The sequence below is a fragment of the Malaclemys terrapin genome, chromosome 8 (genome assembly GCF_027887155.1).
Source record: "Malaclemys terrapin pileata isolate rMalTer1 chromosome 8, rMalTer1.hap1, whole genome shotgun sequence".
NCBI lineage: Eukaryota > Metazoa > Chordata > Testudines > Emydidae > Malaclemys > Malaclemys terrapin.
Window position 1 is genome coordinate 66,675,585 of NC_071512.1, and position 24,318 is coordinate 66,699,902.

A 24,318-nucleotide genomic window follows, 5' to 3' on the forward strand; every position below is an offset into this window, starting at 1 on the left:
GGGCCATGCGGGTACCCATAGCAGTGCCACTGACTTGAAGGTATAAGTTGTCCCCAAATCTGAAGTGGTTGTGGGTGAGGACAAAGTCACAAAGCTCAGCCACCAGGCTTGCTGTGGCCTCATCAGGGATACTGTTCCTGACAGCTTGTAGTCCATCCTCATGTGGAATATTGGTATAAAGTGCTTCTACATCCATGGTGGCCAGGATGGTGTTTTCAGGAAGAACGTCAATGCACTGTAGTTTCCTCAGGAAGTCGGTGGTGTCTCGAAGATAGCTGGGAATGCTGGTAGCATAGGGTCTGAGGAGAGTGTCCAAATAGCCAGATAATCCTGCTGTCAGAGTACCAATGCCTGAGATGATGGGGCGTCCAGGGTTTCCGGGTTTATGGATCTTGGGTAGCAGATAGAATACCCCTGGTCGGGGTTCTGGGGGTGTGTCCATGTAGATTTGTTCCCGTACTGTAGCTGGGAGTTTCTTGAGCAGATGGTGTAGTTTCTTTTGGTATTCCTCAGTAGGATCAGAGGATAGTGGCCTGTAGAATGTGGTCTTGGAGAGTTGCCTGGCAGCCTCCTGTTCATAATCAGATATAATGCCTGCATCTGTAGCTTTCACTCTATGCATCCGAAGAAGTGAGGTTTTTACTCACGAAAGCTTATGCCCAAATAAATCTGTTAGTCTTTAAGGTGCCACCAGACTCTTTGTTGTTTGTGTTAATATATATATATATATATATTAATATATATAAATATATATCTTTTTGCTTAATGACAGATATTCTATTATGTATCTTGAGCTAAAGCTATTTCATTATTAGTATAAATAATTTATATTGATTTCAGACCTAAAGTAAAACCTGTAGGGTATATGGTGCAATTTAACAGTAGGACAATTCTTTGAGAGTGGCATGGGCAGGTAAATATATAAAATCAGCCAGAACTATATTGTGCATTTACACTTCACAAATTACGAAGAGCCACCACTGTGGAAATATGACCTATGTTATTGCATGTAGCGTTGTTGTAGTTGTGTTGGTCACCCACCTTGTCTGTCTCATTATTCTAGACAGGTCATTGCAAATGCATACAGGAAACTGAAAGAGTTTGCTCCTATAATCCCCATAACCAACACAGTCCATTTGCTCAAAACAAGAGAGAAGTTCTTTCATTTTAAGTAAAATGAAACATTATCACATATCTGATCATTTTAAATGTACTAAAGATTGGGACAAATGATTTCATGCAACACACCAAGTAGTACAGAACATTTTATATAAGAAGAGAAATAAAGACACCCACTAAAAAGCTGTCAGTGTCAAATAATCACTTATTCTGCTGTTGTCGGCTTTCTACTATTTAAATGACAGGGTAATAGCTATCAATAGGAAAAACAAATCCATTCCACCAAATGCTTGTGAAACCTCGTAGAATTTTATCCCCCCAAAAACATTGTGTGTGGCAGTGTGCTTTGGGCTTAGTATTTCTCTTTCACATACAGACAATCCCATAAAGGAGAAGATGATTTGGGTTACTAGGAAAACAGTGTGGCTTCTGTTGATACATGCACACATCAATGGGATTTAAACTGTGTCTCTGTAGTTTGGGTGGATTTCAGGTTTGATGTCATATACCATGTTCAAAAGTTGTTTCATTACGTTTTCCATGTACTTGTGGAAGCTATTGGTGATGTCTCGGATTTTTTCTGTTGTTTGCTCTTCTATTTTAGTGGAGAGGTTACCTTGGGATCCCATTATCTACAAAGCAAAACAAGAGAAACCCTATGAGCAAAATAAAGGCTTACATCACAGCCGTGTTTACTGTAGCTGGGGCAGCCTCTAAGAATGTTTTTCTATCCCCGAACATAAACATTATGCAAACCTTTCACAATGCTCTGTAAGAGTCAGGTTTAAACTAGATTAAACCATAAACATAATAAACAGGATTAATGGGAACTCTTTGGATACTTGTTAGCAATGGAACACATCCCCACATAGTGCAGATTTCCAATGTCACTGTTGGGTACAATGTTTACTCTACTAAGAGTTTTTCTCTTCTATAACATTTTTTGAATATTTTAATTTCATTGATTAATCCACTATGTTCTATCACTGGTAGGTTTGTTTGAGCTCACAAAATTAATGAAAACCAGGGCTTTTGAAGTGTGGAAGATGGGAATGCTTCCTGATAAATAAATAAAATAAATGAAGGCTTTGTGTTTCTCAAGCACTGAAATGTCTTCAATAGTTACTGATGTATAACCCTCAATAGGCCTCATTTGAGGCCTTTTAATATTACATTTTCTTATCTGGCCAAATACCAGACAGCTTCTGGCACAGTAAATATTAGGATATTCGCTTCAAATGTAATTGTACCGTCCCTTCTTTCTAGACTAGTTGAACATTTTCGCAAGGTTATGTTATAAACAGATGCACACATTCCAAATTTGTGACTTCATCCCTCCAGTGCCCCAACTTCCTGTGAGTGTCCTTCCCTTATAGAAAAGTCCTATAGAGTTTAATCAAAAATTATATTCCCTGCTGTAGGATGGCTCAGAAAACTTGGGAAAAGAAATAAATAGAGAATGATAGCCTATTAGATCGCTATAGAATCCAGTTGTTGTCATCAGTATTAAAATCTATAGGGCTTTTCCATATGAGTTCCAGTTTTTCTCCTGGCTGTTGCTGCCGATAATTCTAAAAATAGTGCAATATACAGTAGCTACCCAGAGCTAAAGAGAACACCCTGTGGGTGTGATAAAGGAGCAATATACAGTATGAATTGTAGGTTTTGTGGTTCCAAGGCACACCCCTACTATTGTTTCAGTCCTGTGGTTCTCTTGAGCAGAGGCTACTTGTTGGGGCAAATTGTGTTGTGGTTGTGTAGGGTTACCATTCGTCCGGATTTACCCGGACATGTCCTCCTTTTCGCGCTAAAAATAGCGTCCGGGGGGAATTTGTAAAGCACTCACAATGTCCGGGATTTCCCCCTCCCCCGGCAGAGCGAGCGGCTGGGAGGGCTGCAGAAAAATCCCGGGCTGGACTCCTGAGCGGCCGTAGAGGAGCCGGAGCCGCCCTGCATTCTGAGTTGGCCTCTCCTGCAACCCGGTCCGGCAGCACTGTGCAGGGCCAGGGACCGGGTTTTGTTGTGCAGGGCCAGGGACCGGGTTTTGTTGTGCTGGGAAGCGCAGCCACGTGTCCGGCTCGGCTCGCACAGAGCCCAACACCCTGTTCTGAGCAGCAGGGTAAGGGGGACCGGGGGCAGGAAGGTTCTGGAGGGGGCAGTCAAGAAACGGGGGGGGGCTTTTGGGGGAGGGGTGGAGAAAGTTTTGGGCAGTCAGGGTACAGGTAGGGGGTAGGGTCCTGGGGGGCAGTTGGAGGGGGGTCTTAGGAGGGGGCAGTTAGGGGACAAGGAACAGGGAGGCTTAGGGGTGGGGTTCTGGAGGGCAGTTAGGAGCAGGGGTCCCAGGAAGGGGCAGTCAGGGGACAAGGAGCAGGGGGGTGGGGAGCTGGGAGTTCTGGGGGGGGCTGTCAGGGGGCAGGAGTGGGGAGAGGGATCGGAGCAGTCAGGGGACAGGGAGCAGAGAGGTTTAGATGGGTTGGGAGTTCTGGGGGGGGCTGTCAAGGGGGCAGGAGTGGGGAGAGGGATCGGAGCAGTCAGGGGACAGGGAGCAGAGAGGTTTAGATGGGTTGGGAGTTCTGGGGGGGGCTGTCAAGGGGGCAGGAGTGGGGAGAGGGATCGGAGCAGTCAGGGGACAGGGAGCAGAGAGGTTTAGATGGGTTGGGAGTTCTGGGGGGGGCTGTCAGGGGGCAGGAGTGCGGAGAGGGATCGGAGCAGTCAGGGGACAGGGAGCAGAGGGGTTTAGATGGGTTGGGAGTTCTGGGGGGGCTGTCAGGGGGCAGGAGTGCGGAGAGGGATCGGAGCAGTCAGGGGACAGGGAGCAGAGGGGTTTAGATGGGTTGGGAGTTCGGGGGGGGCTGTCAGGGGGTGGGGAGTGGTTGGATGGGGCGTGGGAGTCCCAGGGGTCTGTCTGGGGGTGGGGGTGTGGATAAGGGTTGGGGCAGTCAGGGGACAAGAGGCGGGGAGGCTTAGATAGGGAGTGGAGTCCTGGGGGGCAGTTAGGGGCAGGGGTCCCAGGAGGGGGCAGTCAGGGGACAAGGAACGGGGGGAGGGTTGGGGGGTTCTGGGGGGGCGGGAAGTGGGAGGGGCGGGGGCGGGGCTAGGGCGGGGCTCCTCCCGTCCTCTTTTTTGCTTGCTGAAATATGGTAACCCTATGGTTGTGTGATGTGGTCCAATGGTCACAGATACAAGGGATGATATAGGTGAGCAGCAATTCTCCAAAAAGGGTCATATTTTTGGAGTTGAATGTACATATCCTCATCATATATCATTGGAAAGTTTATTTTATGTGTTTATAGATGAGGTCCGATTAGAGCTGTCATGTGTTGCTGTAAGCCTGAAGGTGAAGTGAAACAATGGTACCCAAATTGAATGTCCTTTTTTTTGCACAGTTCCACAAATACTGTTTGTTAATTTCAACACCTCAATGTGTTGTTTATTGGTCAAAGCTAGCAAATGACAATGTATTAAAAATATATATTGGTTTTGCATGGCCAAGTTTGTTTTTCTTTTCAGAAATGATGATGCTGTTTAGCATGTGATAAAAAGGGTGAATATCAACATACTGCAATATACTTACATGAAATGTTTTTGCTTTTCATATTCTGAATTGTCAAAGTGTCTCACAAGTGATTATAGTAGTTTCCTATATTTTCAATTGAAATTTGCTGACAAGGTCAGTCTCTTGCTGAAGGTTGGGCACCAGTAGTAGCAGATTATGTGCCAATGGTTTATACTGCATAGTGGGTGGATATAAATGCATGTGAATTCCTAATGTAATGCTCCTCCATTTATAAGCTTTTGTACATACAATATAGCAAATAGTTTGCTTGGTAGAGGTTTTAATTTGTAATTGCCTATGCATGTAGTATAAGCCATTGAAATATTCTAGAATCTAGCTTTTTTAATGTAATTATTCACAGCTCAGTATTAATGTTAGAGATGACAATACACAGCTACATGCTGGGCTTCAATCAAGTGCTCACTAAATGGAAATGGCAATTTTGATACTAACATAGATCTAATCTATATCGAATTTAGCACATGTTTGTATATGTCTACAAATGAGAAATGGTGGTAGTGGTTGTGATAATACTAACAATATACCTTGGAAATTTTACCTCCACAGGGAAATATATGAAGATGTGGAGGATACAAGTCCCTTAAAGCTTATGTCAGAGAAAAAGACTTCCCACAAACATTGAAAAATGTGCTATTTGTCAAAAAAATCAAAAGAATGCAAAACTGTCAGAAGCCACCAGTGCTGCACAGAATTCTGTGATGCTGCCAGCAGAAGCCAGGAGAGATGAATTGTATTGCTGGCGACTGGATGAGTTTTCTAGTTTAGGCAATGTGCTATCAAGGCTGCTTTTGGAAAAACACAAGCAAGTTAAATTTGGCACACGTCCAGGATGTTTTGAACCCAGGAAAGAAAACAGACTCTGAATCTGAGCAGAGAGCATCATGTTCACGTGCTTCCATAGCCACCAGAGCAAGCACATCCTCCTGTGTTTGATCCCAGTGCATTGTTTACTTGAGAGAAACACACAAGAAAAATAAGAAATTTTGTAAATTAGAAACATTTGAGAGAGCAACCAGTGTAAGGGAGGCAGCACTTCAAAGAGGAGATGATGCCATATTGCACAGACTATGTGTGGAAGCCTTGATTGCTAAGGATGCACTGTATCACTCAACATGCCTTTCTTCCTACTTATGTAAAATAAATCTTAAAGCAAAACCATCTAGTTACACTTATGACACTGCATTTCATCGGCTGATTGAAGAGAAGACAATGATCTTATGTGAAACAAGAAGGCTCTTCTCCGGTCCAAGCTGCTACAAAGATATAAAGCTCTACTTCTCTCGGATGTAGAAACTGCAAGCTATTCCAGTCCCAAATTACAGGTAAGATTAGAAACAACATTGCGGTTTTGCAAATTCATTCCATGCACAGCATGGACAAGGCATGTCTACCATCATTCTGTGCAGTGCAATGACATTAGGTGATGGTATCTAAGCTGCTAGTCATCTGAAGCAGGAACTTCATCCAAATGTTTTAAAGATATTCTTCTGGTGAGTGAGCCTGATGAACAGCTTTCAAATGAACAAGTGGTTTTGCATAATGTTACTTCAGTCCTTCGGTCTGAAATAGCCAAAATGAAATCCTCAGCATATTATCCAAAGCCAGGTGATTGCAGTTTACAGAGGTTAGCTGCATTTGTACCCCAGTTAGTGCAGGAGTTTGTCCTTTGGTTGCTGACTAAAGAGGCATATAACTCAGCCAGCAATGAGTGTCATATCTCAGAAGACCGTCAGAGGAGTTGCTTCTCAGTTGCGCAGTGCATAGTAGTTAACGGTTACAAAATTATCACACCATTACACATAAGCCTTGCTACACAGCTACACATGAGTTTGGGTCATGCAATTTAATTGACATACAACATCTTCAGGGATTCTGCATCCATTATGGTGAGTAAGGCAATTCATGATTAATGTTGCAAAAACTGAAGTAGAAAGACTCCAGGGAAGTGTGCCCATTCCAAATGGAATTGAACCACTTCATGCTGGTGGAAATCTCATCCACGAAGGAGATGATAGTATAGACATCAACAAAGAGACCAGTGATGGAAAGAATACCTTCTATTCAGTGGCTAGAGTGCTATTTCAAGAACAGTCTGCAGATAGTCCAGCATCATGAGAAAGTCACTGAATCCTGGGAAAGAAAAGTCACTTGGTCTCCCCGGGTAATCAGAGTCTCTGATGCAGTGTGCAGCATTTGAAAAACTAGAACACGTCCAGAACTGACTTGCCATGAAAAAGTACTTGAGAAAATAAACTTTTGTTACCTACCAATGAGCACTGTCCGAGATTTCTCCTGGTGTCTTTAAGACTACTACCTCGTGATGTCCTGCCAATACCAAATGATATTGATAGCTTGCAACAAAGAAAAGCACCTACACAGCAGTTGCATATGCACCTATTGTGGATGCCAAGACAGCTGCCAGGGCCACAGTCTGTCCTACAGTGCTGAAATGTCAGTCACTCTAGGATAGCAACATGTCATTGACACCAAGAATTGGCAGCTGTATGCTGTTGCTCGGCAAGAGAAATGGACTCTCTCAAATGAACTTGGTACCAATATGATTTGTACTCTGTGCTGTTTTATAGCATGTATTGGGAAATTCTGGGGAGATGCAGGATTTCTAGAGCTTCTTGTTGATGTTGATGTGTATGCAGCTTATACTGCAAATCAAATGTTTGCAGGTAAGCAATTCAGCTTGACAGGTCCACATCATACCTCATCTTAAAGTAGACATAATAAGCTTTCAAATGATGCATGTTTGTGTGTGTAGAGGGTATATGAAGTCAACCAAATCAGTGGTCTCTTGCTGCTCCCCTTGTGACTTTTTCCTTGTGACTTCAGCCCAATTTTGCCTTCAAAGATGACAAGGTGAATGAATTAAGATTCTCCTTTAGAAGGATTTCCATTGAAATTATATTCATTTTCTAAGTAGCATCTAGTAAGCAATTGGTCCATAATATAGAATTAAAACTTTTGCTAGTTTGAGAGAAATAAAAGGAAACATAAAATTTTAAAGGGATTATTATTATCTGTAATAATTATTTTTCTGAGGATATTAATTAGCATTATATGTATCTTAACTTTGGGCCAAACCCTGAGGGCCTTTACTTGGGAAAGATCTGACTCCTTCCACATAATGAGCCATCTCCATAGAGAGAACTTTCTGCAGATTCAGAGTAGCTAGATGTTGTCTCCAAACCAACCCCATGGAAAATGCTCAAGAGCATTACTACACACTTAGGTGGAGCCTGCTCCACACCAGGGACCCCTCCCCCTTAATTAACACCATAGGAAAAAAATACAGTATTTTAAGTTAATTAATAATTGAATTTCTGCCTGGATTTTTTCATGTTCTTTCTTTTCTGCTACTGAGTTCCAAACCCTTCATATTATTGAACTTCATTCGATATTGTATTTAAGTTATGATCTGTTTTGACTTTGAGGATTTTACACCAGTGTCAGACCAATGACTTCCATAGTGTTGCTTCTAATCTTACGTCTGGTATGAATGAGATCAGCATCAGGCCTTGTACCTCCATAGGTAGGTGCCATACCTTAAGGATGTTGTGAAACCTGTTCATTGTAGTTTAAATTAACCAGGTAAATTATGCACTTATTTACACCCCATTTCTTAGGCTTAATTCATTCATGTTTATCAAGCTCTTGGAGCTCCTCATGTGGAAGGGCCATAGTATTATTTCACTATGAGAGAGAGTCTCAAAATTCAGCAGTGGATTTTGTACACCCCAAAGTTAGAATCCGTGGGAGAGAGTTGATTTAGTCTGTTACAAAGATAACAAAGATAGGCCCGTTTGGCAAATTTTGGATCCAGATCTGTGCTCAAATTTTGCACATTGCTAAAGTGGATATTAGCAATTATCACTCTTATTCAACACTAATTGTTGTTTACTGTTGTTATTTATTATGGTCTAATATGTTGTGGCTGGGGTGTGAGTCAGCACAGAATTTAGTCCAACATGTCTCTAACGAGCCACATTCAAGATACTAAGTACAATGGTAACTTTAAATGTGGCTGTAATAAGTGTGGATTTATAAATGTTTGCATAGGAATACATGAGCCAGCACAATGAACTAGTTAGTGACCACTGCTCTGGCACTGACCTCCTTACTGCCCTCCAGGCTTGGGTTAATAATGTTGTCATTCTTCTGGGACAGACAAATGTCCGACATAATGGGGTCAGGGAAAGTGAAGGAGAGCTGTAATGATTGTTTACAACATGCTGGCATTGGAAGAGCCGTATGTGCTCTTGGCTTCTTGTGTAAACTGCTTCACTCCACAATCTACAATATTAACTCAATGGGCTAATTGTGGGTGTAATGAAAAAATTGTGCTCAAAGTGATGCACAGAGAAATTTCTTTCTCCTTTGCTGTTTCAGACATCAGACGACAGATTCTCTCATTCTGGCTTGAAGGTGAACACATCTGAAAGATATTTTACCTTTTTTTTAAATTGTCAGTAAAAATCTGAAATAGTATGTGCAGTACAAGTCTGCCTGCTTTACTGTGACATTATCTCTTGGAGCTGACACTCTGGCTGAAGTGACAAGCTGATAAATTTGACTTCTTCTTCTCCTCCCTGCCCCATTCAGCTGTTGTAGCTTTACACGGAATCAGACAAAAAAGGAAGTCTGGTAAAGCAAAGAGAATAGTTTGTGATACCCCTTCATGAAAACAGCAAAGAAAATTGCAAAATGATGGAATATCTAAAATTTACTAAACTTCAGAAATTCAGGTGCAAAAATGCCAGCCAGATTACTGTTTTACTCTGAAAAATGTAATGAAAAAAATTAGTTTTGAACAGATGTTGCTGTGTGCATAGTTGGAAGCTAAGATTAAATTATCAGAACCTAGATAAAGAATAGATTTTTCATTTCACTGACAGTTTAAAAAAGTAAAAAAAAAAATTGTTTGGCTTGGACCAAAAATGAAAATTTTTCAACTTTTTGGTGAATCAAAAAGTTAAAAGAAAGATCATTTTGGATTTTTATGTATATAAACAAATTAAGGAAATGTTGCAATGTAAAGTCATTTCAAACCAAAAATTTTCCAAAACAAAATGTTCACATTTGATCAGAATTCTGTTTTTTGTTTTGTTTTGTTTTTTGCAACCAAACTTTGATAACATAAACACAAACTTGTAAAACATTGTGGTATTGCTGAATCTGCATTTTTTACTGAAAAAAGTTCTGCTTGTAAAATTTTGTCCAACACTATAAATGAATAAACACAATAGCTTTTCAAAGGGCTTGACCCAAAGCCTTCTGAAGTCAGTGGAAAGGTCCCCATTGACATCAATAAGTCACTGCAGCTTCAACTCTTTGTATATTAGTTAGCAACCAAAATTGTACCTTACTCCAGCTTCTGCTCCGAGGTTAATAGAAAATCTGACTGGCATTAAAAAAGAGAAACTGAAGGCACTTTTTAAAAAATATGTGCATTATATGTATATACTCGATCATAAGCTGGTTCGTTTATAAGCCGACCTCCCCAAGATGGATACGTAAAAATGGAAAATTTTTATGACCCGTTCATAAGCCGACCCTATAATTCAGAGGTCAGCAAACTTTGGCTTCCAGGCCATTAGGATGGTTTCTTCACCTCGAGCGTCCGCAGGCACAGAGGTAAACCTAAGTAAACAAAGTATCCCGGCACGCCAGCTGCTTACCTTGATGGGCCAAGACAGCAACTGGTGGGGACATTTTTTGGGGAGGAGAAGCTGGGGGTCAGGGGAGTAACCTCTGTGACCACTGCCCCACATGACCCAACCCCTAGCCCGGGACCCCCACACTCTCCCCATCCCATTCCTTCCCACCTTAACTGGAGAGGGCCAGGGGAGGATGTTTCTGGCCTGGCTGGAGCTGCACCAGCAGGCTGGGCAGCGCGGCTGCAGCCTGTCTGGTGGGCCAGACCGGGCGGTGCGGCCGCAGCATGTTCCAGCAGGCTGGGCTGGGCGGCACGGATGCAGCGTGCTCTGGCAGGCCAGGCAGCACAGCCACAGTCTGCTCTGGGGGGCAGGACCGAGTGGCACGGCTGCAGCCTGCCAGCCCCGGAGCCGCAGCTGCTTCAGAGGCTGAGGGGAGAGCAGCGTGGCCAGAAGCGGAGAGACTCTGGCCCCGCCTCTTCCGTTCTGGCTCTGCTGGCTGTGGTGCCTCTCCTTGCTCCCTCTGTTGGGGGGAGGGGCTGTGTCCCACCTCTCTCTCTATACCCGTTCATAAGCCAACCCCCTTTTCTGGTGCTTCCCTTTTTTACTAAAAAAAAAAAATCTGCTTATGAACAAGTATATACGGTATTTCCCAAGGGATGGGCCTGAATGATCCCCAGAATCTGAACAGTCCTGAATTTTAGAAAGGTTTAGGTCCAAAGTCCCAGATCCAAAAGTCCCTGAAGTCTGTGAAAAGAGCCAAACTTTGCAGTCCAGCCCCATCTCTAATATTTTCAGTGAATAAGTACATTTAGTCATTATGAATTCTTGGCCAGCTGATAGTGTACCGTACACAAAGGATCTACAGTAAGGACTTAATACAATGCTTACTGAATCATTTCCTCCCCTTCTCTATTGACTTCCATGGACATTGAATCAGACCCTCTGTGAAATATGTATGTAAGCTTCTTACTTACATTAGATTGTTTGTGCCTGAATTCCCTCTCCCTCTGTAACCTATAGTGGTCTATCTCTGCTATGGCTTCTTCTTTGGCTTGCTTCAATCTCTTTCCCTTTCCTGGACAGAGAGAGGAAACATAGGATTACTTTGAAATTAGCATTGTGCCTGAAGAGATGGTTGTCTCTACACAGCATAGTATTCCATGTACTGAATCCCCAGTAAAGTACTTGAGAATTTTGATTGCATGTGGATTACTGGTAAGATTTTCAGGAGTGCCTAAATGATTTAGGGAACACAAGTTCCATTGAAAGTCAATAGAACTTGTGCTCCTAAGTCACTAAAGTGCCCAATTTATGATATCAGGCCCTTCTTATCCACAAGTACACAACAATCATAAAAAATGTGTAGGTTTGTCAACAATATAGCATACGGCATTTTCAACTGAGTTCTTTATCACAACATAAATGACAATTTCTTATCACTGCTTCATGTTTAAATAAAATACTTATCTTTGTTTAATTGCCAACAGTAGCAACCAGAGAACAGGTTTGAGTTGTCACTGATTGGAAGAGACATTATTCTGTAAGATTTGCTGTATTGACTTGCTGCCAGGAACCCTTCAGTCCACACCAACTGGATTCTATTTAATGCTGGCAAATTTTCAAGGCACTTTGAAGATACAGCTCAGCCACTAGCAAACTAAGTTGCAACATTTACATTGTATTGCCCGGCCCCCTTTCAATTTGTAAAATGCACAGGTGGGTGATTAAGACACAGAGGATATCAAAGCAGCTTTTGTGCACTAATGTGTGGAAACATGAAAGTGATGAGCAGCTAGTCCAAGAGAGAGAGGGGAGGAGTTGATGGAGACAGCACCAATTCTGGGCCCCGGGAGGAATCAGGAAGGCATAAGGGGGAGCTTGAGGGAAGATAGGAACAGGCACAGGTCAGGACTAGAGGGATTAGAGACTAGATTACTAGATCGCACTGTTACCAGGCGAAGGCAGGTGTATGTAATTGGAGACTCTTTACTGAGGAGATTGGACAGGCCTGTGACCAGGGCAGACCCGGAGAACAGAAGGGTGTGCTGTCTACCTGGCGCAAAGATACGCGATGTGGACCTGCGGTTGAAAAGGATCCTAAAAGGAGCAGGTAAGAACCCCTTGATAATCCTTCATGTAGGAACGAATGACAAGGCTAGGTTCTCGTTAGAGAGAATCAAGGGAGATTATGCTAGGCTGGGGAAGACACTCAAGGAGATAGAGGCTCAGATTATCTTTAGTGGGATTCTGCCCGTTCCGAGGGAAGGGCAGCAAAGGGCTGATAGGATAGTGAGAATAAATAGTTGGCTAAGAGAGTGGTGCTATAAGGAGGGTTTTGGGATGTATGGCCACTGGGAGGCTTTCGGGGACAGACACCTGTTCTCGCGGGATGGGCTTCACCTGAGTAGGGAAGGAAATAGACTTCTGGGAGGGAGGCTGGCTCATCTTATCAAAAGAGCTTTAAACTAGGAAGTTTGGGGAGATGGTTGGGAGATGCACAGTTAATCTCCACGCCAGATTCCAGTATGGAAAAGGTGAGTAAAATGAGAGGAGAAATAGCCGGGGAGATGAGATTGGAGATAGGAAGGACAGGGGGGAAGGACACAAGGAGGCCCGCAACATATACTGCTACTAATGGGAGACAGGCTAAACGACATACATTGGGGTGTTTATACACCAATGCCAGAAGCCTAGGTAATAAAATGGAGGAATTGGAGCTCTTGGTCCAAGAGCTGAAACCAGATATCGTAGGAATAACAGAAACGTGGTGGAATGGCAGTCACGACTGGAACACAGGTATGGAGGGGTATGCGCTGTTTAGGAAAGACCGGAACAAAGGTAAAGGTGGGGGGGTGGCATTGTATGTCAATAGTGAAATAAGCTGTAAAGAAATAATAGTGGATGGATTAGATAACACAGAGTCCGTCTGGGCAATACTCACACTGGGTAATAGGACTACTAGAGCCTCTCCGGGGATAGTGCTTGGAGTGTGCTATAGACCGCCGGGATCGACCCAGGATATGGATAAGGAACTATTTAATGTGTTTAGAGAAGTAATTACTAATAGAAACTGTGTAATTATGGGGGACTTTAACTTCCCGGATATAGATTGGGGAACAAACGCTAGTAGCAATAATAGGGCTCAGATGTTCCTAGATGTGCTTGCTGATCAATTCCTCCATCAAGTGGTAGTTGAACTGACGAGGGGGGAGGCCATTTTAGATTTGATTCTGGTAAGTAGTGAGGACCTCGTTGAGGAAGTGGTAGTAGGGGACAATTTGGGCTCCAGTGATCATGAGCTAATTCGGTTTAAAATACATGGGAGGAGTAACAGAATTAAGTCAAAGACTAGGGTTTATAACTTTAAAAAGGCCAATTTTAACAAATTAAGGGGACTGGTAAGGGAAGTGGATTGGGCAAACATATTAATGGATCTAAAGGCAGAAGAAGCCTGGGATTACTTCAAGTTAAAGGTGCATGAGCTGTCGGAGGCCTGCATTCCAAAAAAGGGAAAAAGATTACTAAGCAAGAGATTTAGACCGAGCTGGATGAGCGACCGACTCAAAGGGGCGATTAGGAAAAAACAGAAAGCGTACAAAGAGTGGAAGAGGGGAGGGATCAGTAAGGAAATGTACCTAAGTGAAGTCAGAGAATGTAGAGATAGAGTGAGAAAGGCCAAAGGCCGTGTAGAGTTGGACCTAGCGAGGGGAATTAAAAGCAATAGTAAGAGGTTTTACAGCCACATAAATAGGAATAAAGCAAAGAAAGAAGAGGTGGGACCACTGAAGACTATTGCCGGAGAGAAGATTAAAGACAATCTAGGCATGGCGCAATATCTCAATGAATATTTTGCATCGGTGTTTAATGAGGCCAATGAAGGTATTAGGGATACTAGCACCACTACAGAGGGGCATTCAAGATGGGGGATTACCGTATCCGAGGTAGAAACAAAACTTGAATGCCTTAATGGGGCTAAGTCGGGAGGACCGGACGATCTTCATCCAAGAATATTGAAGGAATTGGCACGGGAAATAGCAGGCCCATAAGCGATAATATTTAATGAATCTGTAAACTCGGGGGTGGTCCCGTTAGACTGGAGAATAGCTAATGTGGTTCCTATTTTCAAGAAAGGGAAAAAAAGTGATCCGGGTAACTACAGGCCTGTTAGTTTAACATCTGTAGTGTGCAAGGTGTTAGAGAAAATTCTGAAAGAGAAACTAGTTGAGGACCTGGAGGTTAGTGGCAATTGCGATAAATTACAACATGGTTTTACGAAGGGCAGATCGTGCCAAACGAATCTGATCTCCTTCTTTGAGAAAGTAACGGATTTATTAGATAAGGGAAATGCGGTGGACCTAATATACCTGGATTTCAGTAAAGCGTTTGATACTTGTCAAGTATCAGGGGGTAGCCGTGTTAGTCTGTATCTACAAAAACAACAAAGAGTCTGGTGGCACCTTAAAGACTAACAGATTTATTTGGGCATAAGCTTTCGTGAGTAAAAACCTCACTTCTTCGGATGCGAAGAAGTGAGGTTTTTACTCACGAAAGCTTATGCCCAAATAAATCTGTTAGTCTTTAAGGTGCCACCAGACTCTTTGTTGCGTTTGATACTGTACCCCATGAGGAATTATTGGTTAAACTGAAAAACATGGGGATCGATATGAAAATCCAGAGGTGGATAAGGAATTGGTTAATGGGGAGAATGCAGCGGGTAGTATTAAAGGGTGAACTGTCCGGTTGGAGGAAGGTTACTAGTGGAGTGCCTCAAGGTTCGGTTTTGGGACCCATTTTATTTAATCTATTTATAACTGACCTCGGAACCGATTGCAGGAGTGGGCTGATAAAGTTTGCGGATGATACGAAGGTGGGAGGCGTTGTAAATTCGGAGGAGGATAGGGATATCCTGCAGGGAGACTTGAATGAGCTTGTGAATTGGAGTATCAGAAATAGGATGAAATTTAATAGTGAAAAGTGTAAGGTGATGCATTTGGGGATGACTAATAACAATTTTAGTTACAAGATGGGGACGCATTGGTTAGAAGTAAAGGAAGAGGAGAAGGACCTAGGGGTCCTTGTAGACCGCAGAATGACTATGAGTCGACAATGCGACGTGGCGGTGAAAAAAGCCAATGCTGTCTTGGGATGCATTAGGCGAGGTATATCTAGTAGGGATAAGGAGGTCCTGCTTCCGTTGTACAAGGTGCTGGTGAGACCTCATTTGGAGTACTGTGTGCAGTTCTGGTCTCCCATGTTTAAAAAAGATGAACTCAAACTGGAACGGGTGCAGAGAAGGGCCACTAGGATGATCAGAGGAATGGAAACCCTGTCGTATGAAAAGAGACTAGAGGAGCTTGGGTTGTTTAGTCTGACAAAGCGAAGGCTGAGGGGGGATATGATTGCTATCTTTAAATATATTAGAGGGATTAATACAAGGGAGGGAGAAGAATTATTCCAGCTTAGTACTAATGTGGACACAAGAACGAATGGATATAAACTGGCCGTGGGGAAGTTCAGGCTTGAAATTAGACGAAGGTTTCTGACCGTCAGAGGGGTGAAATATTGGAACGGCCTTCCGAGGGAAACGGTGGGGGCGACGGACCTGTCTGGTTTTAAGATTAAGTTAGATAAGTTTATGGAGGGAATGGTTTAATGGTAAAGCATAGTAGTCAAGGAAAACCAAGCAATGGTAGGTAAATAGTATAATGGCTGACAGGGGTCAGGCTGGAGACTCTTGCCTATATGCTCGGGGTCTTACTGATCGCCATATTTGGGGTCGGGAAGGAATTTTCCTCCAGGGCAGATTGGCTGAGCCTCTGGAGGTTTTTCGCCTTCCTCCGCAGCGTGGGGCAGGGATCTCTAGCAGGAGGGTCTCTGCTGATTGAAGTCACCTAAAACAGGATTGGGGACTTCAACAGCAGAGTCTAGGGAAGGGGTAGGGACGGTTTTATGGCCTGCAGCATGCAGGGGGTCAGACCAGATGATCATAATGGTCCCTTCTGACCTTAAAGTCTATGAGTCTATCAAGATTGTATTTATTTATTTATTTATTACAGTAAAATCTTTGTTATCTGGAATGTTAGGAATGGGTGGGGGAGGGGGAAGTGCGGTTAGCTAAGAGTTATACTTACCAATGGAATACCAATTTTCAAAGAATTAGAATACAATAAAATGAATCAAGTATTAAATAGTATACCGGTACTTACCAATCCAGTAGTAGTACTGCACTGCAGAGTGCTTGGTTTCTTGAAGCACTTAGGTGTATACGGGTAAAGTTTTCTATACAGTAGGTTATCTTATGACACTACAGATCACTATGGGAAGTGCATGGCATACACCCAGATCACTAAAAGTACACTTAACATTAAAACTATACTGAACATAATTTAATCTTTCTTTGATGATTCAGAAGGCACTTCAGGATCTTGCAGTTCCTCAGGGTCATCATTATCAACATCAATTATCACTGTAGATGTAGAAGGTGTAGGAGATTGGGCCGAAATATCTAATGACCCTATGACACATCCTGGAAGCTGCTTTTTTGAATAAATCCCTGATACCAGCTTGCTTACTTGTCTTCTGCCTCTTTTGCATAAAAGTAGAATGCAGAATGTGCACTTTCATAACCTCCTGGACAGTATACTAGTCCTGGTTACTAGATTGAACCTTTGTATGGGGAGATATCAGAAATGCCGGTTAATAGAGCTTTCTGGTTGATAAAGTTACGGATAACACAGCTTTTACTGTATTATGCTAAGTAGCCCCTAGGCTGTAATAAAGACTAAGGCTCTGATTCTGAAATGACTTATGCACATGCTTAACTTTACACACTGTGAGCAGTCCCATTGATGTCAATGAGTACTCTCAGCATGTAAAATCATTGCAGAATTGGATATGATATATGTAACTCCTGGGTCTGATGGGATGCTAGGTGTAGAGGAAAGAGAAAAAATTAGTAGAAACATGTTGCTTATGGAATTGGAACATGAAACAAGTGGTGAACTTGTGATAACTGCTGGAATTTGATGTTTATATGTGTATTTGTTTTATAGGATTTTGGCAAAATACCCCTAATCCCTACAGGATCCTACAAATTCTCCACAAACTACTTTGTGGGAAACCAGCACTTTTCAGTTGAGGGAGCCATAGTTGCTGGAACTAGGGCTGCTGGTGGTTTACAGTTTGGTTCAATGGCTCTCAGCACCCCCACTATAAAAATTGCTCCCCTGGAGGGAGCTATAAAATGCTAGATCTAAAGCTGATCCCCAATGGGAAAAAGAAATGTGTTTGTCTTTTTTGTTTTTATATTTGGTCTTGTCATGCCTGGAAGACTCTATGATGATTTATGAATTAATGAAATGATGATATCACAAGCAAAGCACGATGACATTTTTCAGATGAAACTGTGTGTGTGTGTGTGTGTGTGTGTGTGCCAAAAATTGTAGATTCTGGTCAACCAAAACATTTTGTGAATTTGCATAAAATTTGCTGGATTGTTTTGGTCAAAAAAAAAATCCAAAAAATTGAAACATTTCATGTTGATGTTTTCAAAACAAAATGTTTAGATTTTTATTTTAAATGTCATTAAATTTGAAATTTTACTTCAGCTTTATTTAAAATAGGTAAAAGCCACTCAAATTAAGTATTTTGTTTCAGGCTGAGCAAAATTGATATTGTTTTACTTTTTCAGTTTGCCAGAAATATTTGTTTTGGGTTGACTTGAACCAATTTATTTTCAATTTTTGTTTCAGTTAATGATCCAAAAAATCATTTGTTCACACACACCCAAGAGCCATGGGAGTGAACGTTGGGCATTTAAGAAAGCAAGTCTTAGTCTGTTTAAAAGATCTTTTTTTTTTTTTTTGGTTCCACCTATTCACAACTTTACACTTATTAATGCTTTGGAGCAAAAGGTTCATCACACGCACACTCCTTCAATTAAAGTGTGAAAGTTAAAAAAAATTCCTTTTCTGAAACCCCCAGAAAAGTTCTCCAGCAAAAGCAGAGCGCTAAGAGTTGATGTTTCTTATATTTCTAAGATAAAACCAGCCAATCCCACAACCCCTCCCCCACTACCCTTAAATATGCCAGGCCTTATACATTATTAAGTGTTTTGATCAGCTTTAATCTGCTCTTACAGTGAAACTTGCCAAGATATGTGCCACATTTTGAATCTATCCTACTAAAATTCCCCTGCATGTAATCCTTAAATGCCATTTTTTCACAGTCTGCTAGACACTAAAGGCCTGATTCTAATGTCAGTTGCAGCAGTGTAAATCAGGAGTAACTCCACTGAAATCACTGTTGTAAAACGGGTGTCAGTAAGAATACATTGAGGGCCTAACTATCCACTTTTGGTACATGATTCAGTTCAGAAAACACATCAGGCTTGAGGCAATTGTTCATTTCTTCTGTTTTTCAGCATGCTACCGTGGATTTATTTCAGTTGTTCTGTACATATGAAGCCATATCACATGTAACAGAGGAATATAACTCTCCTAAGCATAGCTCAAAAACTAATCTGAAGTTTTCCAGAAAAAGTGCTTTTAATGGGTCTGTAACTCAAGAAAATTCTAAGTATAAATGACTGATCTGGGGTAAATTATCTGCTCAGTGGGCAGGCCAGTCCCAAGTCACTACCAGCATTTCAGTGAATAGATTTAGAAGCAGAGAAATACCAAACACACTAAATTCCTTTTAAAGCTTCGTATTGATTATGGGCTACTTGACTCACTGAATGTGCTTATCGTAGGATTCAAGGAGAGATCAGGTGTGATTATAGAAAGCCTTTATACAGAAGGAGCAATACACAGTGTATAACCTGGTGGATTTACTGAACATCAGCCCATCTTGTGGAATGTTTTTCCGTTTACTTAATTACACTTGTCAGAGTCCACATGTCACTGGAAATTGCTAGGAGTTTGTAGAGAAGGGCAGAGGATGGACATTTTTTTACCCATTTAAGATTAAAGTATATTCTTTTCCACAGGTTGTATTTCTTGAATCAGACCTTGCTACATCAGGTTCTGATACTGCTCCAAATATCCAGAAGCAGTGAGCATGGACTGAATGACTCATGTAAATGCTTGAGATTGGCCTGAGCAACAGAATTTGGAGCTGGGGTTGGGTCTTTATTTTGAAACACAACCCCTCTAAATTTGAAGGTCTTCAGATCTGGGTTTCCAGTTAAAGCTTTATAGAGCTACCCCTTTATAATTAAATGATGGTGCCAAGTTCTTAGCAGATGTAAACCTGCAGAACTCCAATTGACTTTGATGGGAGCTGTGCTGATGTACATCACTCACAATCTGGGTTTGGATCTCGAGAACAAACTAAGCTACCCTTAAGTCTGGGGGAGTTTCAAATTTGGGGTTCCAGCTGGGGCCCATCTCTAGTACATTTGTTACACATTTGGTCACAAACAATCCCTCCTGACCCCATATTAAATAAACTAAGACACATTACAAAATTGGATTTCTTTGGTTTTGGTAATTAATCTGATGAAGAAAAAAAAAACTGAGATTTTTTTTACTGTGTTCTAGTAAGATGTGTAAGATATACCGTATCTGCTGCCACACACTGGTTGTCACTTAACAGTGGCAGCCATTTAGTTTCTCCATGATACCATTGGTCATGGCACACCAGTGACTTTGTTTTGGAAGAGCTGCGGGTAAATTGCTGCTAGTGTACATTGCTGCCTCTGTATGTGATAGTGCATATACTGCACCTGATTTAATTAAGTATTAACTAGATCTAAACCTGCTGTTTCACTAGAGGCAAGCGAAAATTAATGAATCAGGTTGTCTAACATAAACTCTTGTCTGCTACCCTATCTGCACAACAAGTCGTGCTTTTCAAAGTTAGGCCTATTGTTCAGGGATACAGGTGATTTTATGGGTCAGATGCTCGTCTGATGCAAATCAATATAGCTCTGCTCAAGTCAGTGGTTCTGGTCCTACATGTTTAGTGGTGGCACAAAACTGAAATTCAGTCAAGACTACTGAGAAGCGTCAGCTGGAGATAGCTGAAGGCAGGGAGGCCAACTTGATGACAAAGAGAGATTTGCTATATTCATTTCAGGAGGGGCAAAAATAATCAATGAATATAGTGAAAATAATTTTGACATGGTGTGTGGGTAAATGTATAATTATGCTGACCTGAAGTTTTGACCAAAAACCATGGCCACCAGCTTCAGCAACAACAAACAGATCTTCCACCAAGAGAATTTAATTGAAAGGGCACATTTACTGGGGGGAGGGGAGCATAGGCAGCAGAACAGAGCACTGGCTCTGCCCACTCCCCACCACCTCTCATCCACCTGTATGGGAAGGGACATAGCAGTTCTGCTGAAGCTGCTTCACCTTCTGTGATGCTCCCATCCCCTGAAAGGTGGTGCCGAGAGGGGGCTCTCACCCCACTGCACTGCCATCATGCTGACCAGGCTTCAGTTTCACCTGTTGTGATTCGGTAGCCCTTTATTAGTCTTCATTTCCTCTATTCAGCTGGAAAGTATTGTTAAATAGCATCAGGAAAAAAATGTACTCTTGGTGCAGTAGTTCTTTAATAGTAATATACTAGCCTTGATTAGTAAAGTATTGATGAGATTTTTAGGACTGCTGCAGATTTGTGAGGTCATGCATAAAATTAAATCATGGTAAGTTGGTCATTTCTGCAAATGCCACATTTTACTTTAATAAAAAAAAAAATTGTATCTTACTTTCCATTCAACTAAAGCTGCCTTGCTCAAATAGGCTTTGAAATTTCAAATACATAATTGAGGATTCTCTGGTAAGTTTCTACATGTGAATGACATGATTGTAATTTGCCAAGCACTAAAATGTCATTCTTAAAAAAAAAAAAAAATAGAACATTTTAGTTTCAAGACCACATTAAATTGTCTGTTATGTAGGTATTTGGAATACTCATTTTGAGGAGGATATGCCGCACTTTATAAAAATTTAATATAGGTTAGTGGATCAGTATTTGCAGTTTTTATATTACATGAAATATATACCAGATATTAACCAAGAAAAGGCCAAATACATCATTTGTTTTTAAAAACTTATTTCTATTAGTGTTTTTTTCCTCTCTTGTTTTGTCCAAAAGGAGCCTTGGTGGACTGACATCCCTGCTCTGACAATGCATGTTTATTTTTGAGAGCTGGGTAATTATTAGTGAAAATAGGGGAGACAAGATGGCAGAATTTTAAAGGGAGATTTGGGTTCAAAGGTTGTTTCTGGGATGTATGCAATGCGTTGGTAGTCTCATTCTAGGCTCCAGAAGACATTTGTTTATCCCCTTTGCAAAATCCACTGGAGCAGTTGCACAACAGCTGTTTTTCAATGTAGGTCATATTTACAGTTAACATAGAAAGGGTTGCATTAGAACAGATAGGACAAGTTCATTGTTTTACTTTAAACTAAGATTTGCTGATTGCCAACCTGTGAGCAGGATCTTCTGATGTTAACTGGTACAAATTGGCTTAGAGCTGGTGTTTTCTGAATTGAAACAGAATATGCTTGATTTGCTTTACAAATGACTATGTGCACAGGTTACCTGTTAAGTGATAATTATAACAGATACATTAGTATTTTTAAATGACTGTTTCAGAAATATTTGGGTTTTTTGTTTACATTCTATTTTATTTCTTTCAAACCATAAGTCAAATTCTGCTGTCATTTACATAGGTCTAAATCCAGAGTGATTCTTTTGAAGTTGTTGAAATTATTCTGGATTTAGACTAGTATATCTGGTCTGTGTTAAATTACTGCTATGAAACCTGGACATTCAAACAATTAATAAAAAACTATAATGCTTTAAATTATGGTTCATAGAAGAATTCTGAAAATACCATGGATAGACCACTGTTATACCAGCAAAAGCCCTAGTGTAGATGCAGCTATATTGGCAAAATAATCTGATTGCTGGTTTACCTTATTTTGTTTGGGTACCTGCTAGAAACCGTTTCCAAAAGCACATTTTTGCTGGTAAAAACTGTGTCTATATTAGGAAGTTTTTCTGGTATTGCTACACTTTTCTACTGTAGACGATACCTACACTACTATAGCTATTCCTGTAAGGGAAGGAGACTATGTTATACTAATATAAAGCACCAGTTATACTGTGTGCACACTAGGGGCTGTCCCAGTTTAATTATTACAGTAAAAAAAGCATCCTCCTAACCAAAATGACCATACGGGTACACAATCGCTTTGCAAACTAGATCTTAGAAATCCTGGTACACAATCTCTTTGTAAACTAGATTTTAGAAATCCCAAATGGGAATCTTGCTAAGGTCTGACCTTACTTGCATTTAAGTCATTGAGAGTTTTGTCATTTACACTAATAGGCACAGAATGCAATATTTAGCATACAGACAAAAATCTGTCCCATTTCTTTAGATTGTGAATGAATCTGGTACTTCAAATTTGTCCTTTTTAGAGAAAGGTCTTATCTTTTGCCCTGTTTCTGATACTAAATAATAAAATAGTTCACGTCAGGGACAGGTTCTAGTTGTTTCCTCTTCACCAATAATTCTTAAAGAGGAGACAAACATAATTTGCTTAAAATAATATAGATGAAGCAGGTACTTGATCAATATACATGTTTTGTAACTTTGACAAAACAATAGCTGGGTTTCTGTATTTTCAGACTTTAACGCTAATCCCAGTGCGTCAGCACTGTCAGAAGCACTTAGCTTTCTGATGTCAGTTTCTGGCTCCAAGGGGTTTGGAAGGTGTTTTAAGCTAAAAAGGCTCTGCGAATATCCCATGTGGTGTGGCAGTGGTTGAGGTGATGACAGTAGGAATGTATGTTCATGCACAGCAGAATAAGTGCACCTGGCAGCTTAGGTCCTGATTAAGTGTGGGCACAGTTTAAGTGCATGTATATAATTATGCTTATCAATTATCTGGGTTCCTGATTTGGAAATATTCCTTTGGCTGACTAACTTTTAAAAAAATTTCTCCAAATCAAAAGTAAGCAGCCACAAGCTTTAAGTTATCATAACTAAGGGCCTAACTCTGGCAAAACTCACATTGACTTCATTTAGGGCTAGATAGTGGCGCTGACAGGTACAATACCTTTCCTGCTTCCCATTTGCTCTGGGGGATAGTAATTTGCATCTGGGCTAAACCAGCAGCAAATTGCAATACCTTCCAGGGCAGCTCAGCTGCGTTGGCCAGGAAAAAGAACCCAACATTTAAAAATAAATACTGCGGTTTTTATCTAATGAGTATTCAGCGGGAAAATACAATAAACCCAGGCCAGATACTTACTTTTTTTGGCTTCTTCTAGTTTGTCTTTGGCACGTTTTTCTGCCTGTAAAAGCTGCTGGATTCCCTGGGACTGGCTGGTCATGCTGATGTTTGGGTCTGTTGTGACTTTGTAATAACTGGGTGTGCAAGGGAATTATATACCATTGCCTACCTCTTCATTGTGCATTTTGTTGTGTCAACATTCAGTACAAGACCCATCCGATTTGCACCAGTCCAGCCTGCTTTGGGCAGATTGTTGTTGTGCAAGAACAACAAAGGGTGGAATCTGGAAACCCATGATGACTGGTTATAGAGATTCTCTCCTTCTCTAGGTCACACAATACCTATAATGAGTTGATTAAAGCACTGTGGAAAATAAGGGAATGATGCTCCAAACTTACAGTTTTAGGAGGTTTATTTAAAAATAAACCCTCTGCTGAAGCAGAATTTAGTTATTAAACTCTTGTTAGTGGGATCAGGAACAAAAAAGATTTTGATTTACTGCAGTTTTCTTTTAATAGCAGTTTCCATGGGCACTATGTCAGAATAATAGGGCCAACAAAGTAGACCCGGGCCAATAAATAGAACTGTGCTTGTGCCTCTTTGTGTTTGCATTACCTGGAAATGTTAGTTTTACTGGCAGAAAATGAATTTCAAAGTTCCAAGCACGAGAATTTGCAGACATTAAAGTTTAAGCAAG

At 41.3% G+C, this 24,318-nt stretch overlaps 1 protein-coding gene across 1 annotated transcript; it reads right to left on the minus strand.

Annotated features, from left to right (window-relative positions):
• Positions 1 to 1,252: 1,252 nt before the first annotated feature.
• Positions 1,253 to 23,734, minus strand: ATP6V1G3 (ATPase H+ transporting V1 subunit G3). The gene is made up of 3 exons (XM_054038740.1): positions 23,640 to 23,734; positions 11,337 to 11,437; positions 1,253 to 1,751 (listed from the first exon to the last, which is right to left on the minus strand). Exons 1-3 carry the CDS (start codon positions 23,719 to 23,721, stop codon positions 1,578 to 1,580), a joined length of 357 nt encoding a protein of 118 aa, XP_053894715.1. The 5' UTR covers positions 23,722 to 23,734; the 3' UTR covers positions 1,253 to 1,577.
• Between the last annotated feature and the right edge of the window lie 584 nt (positions 23,735 to 24,318).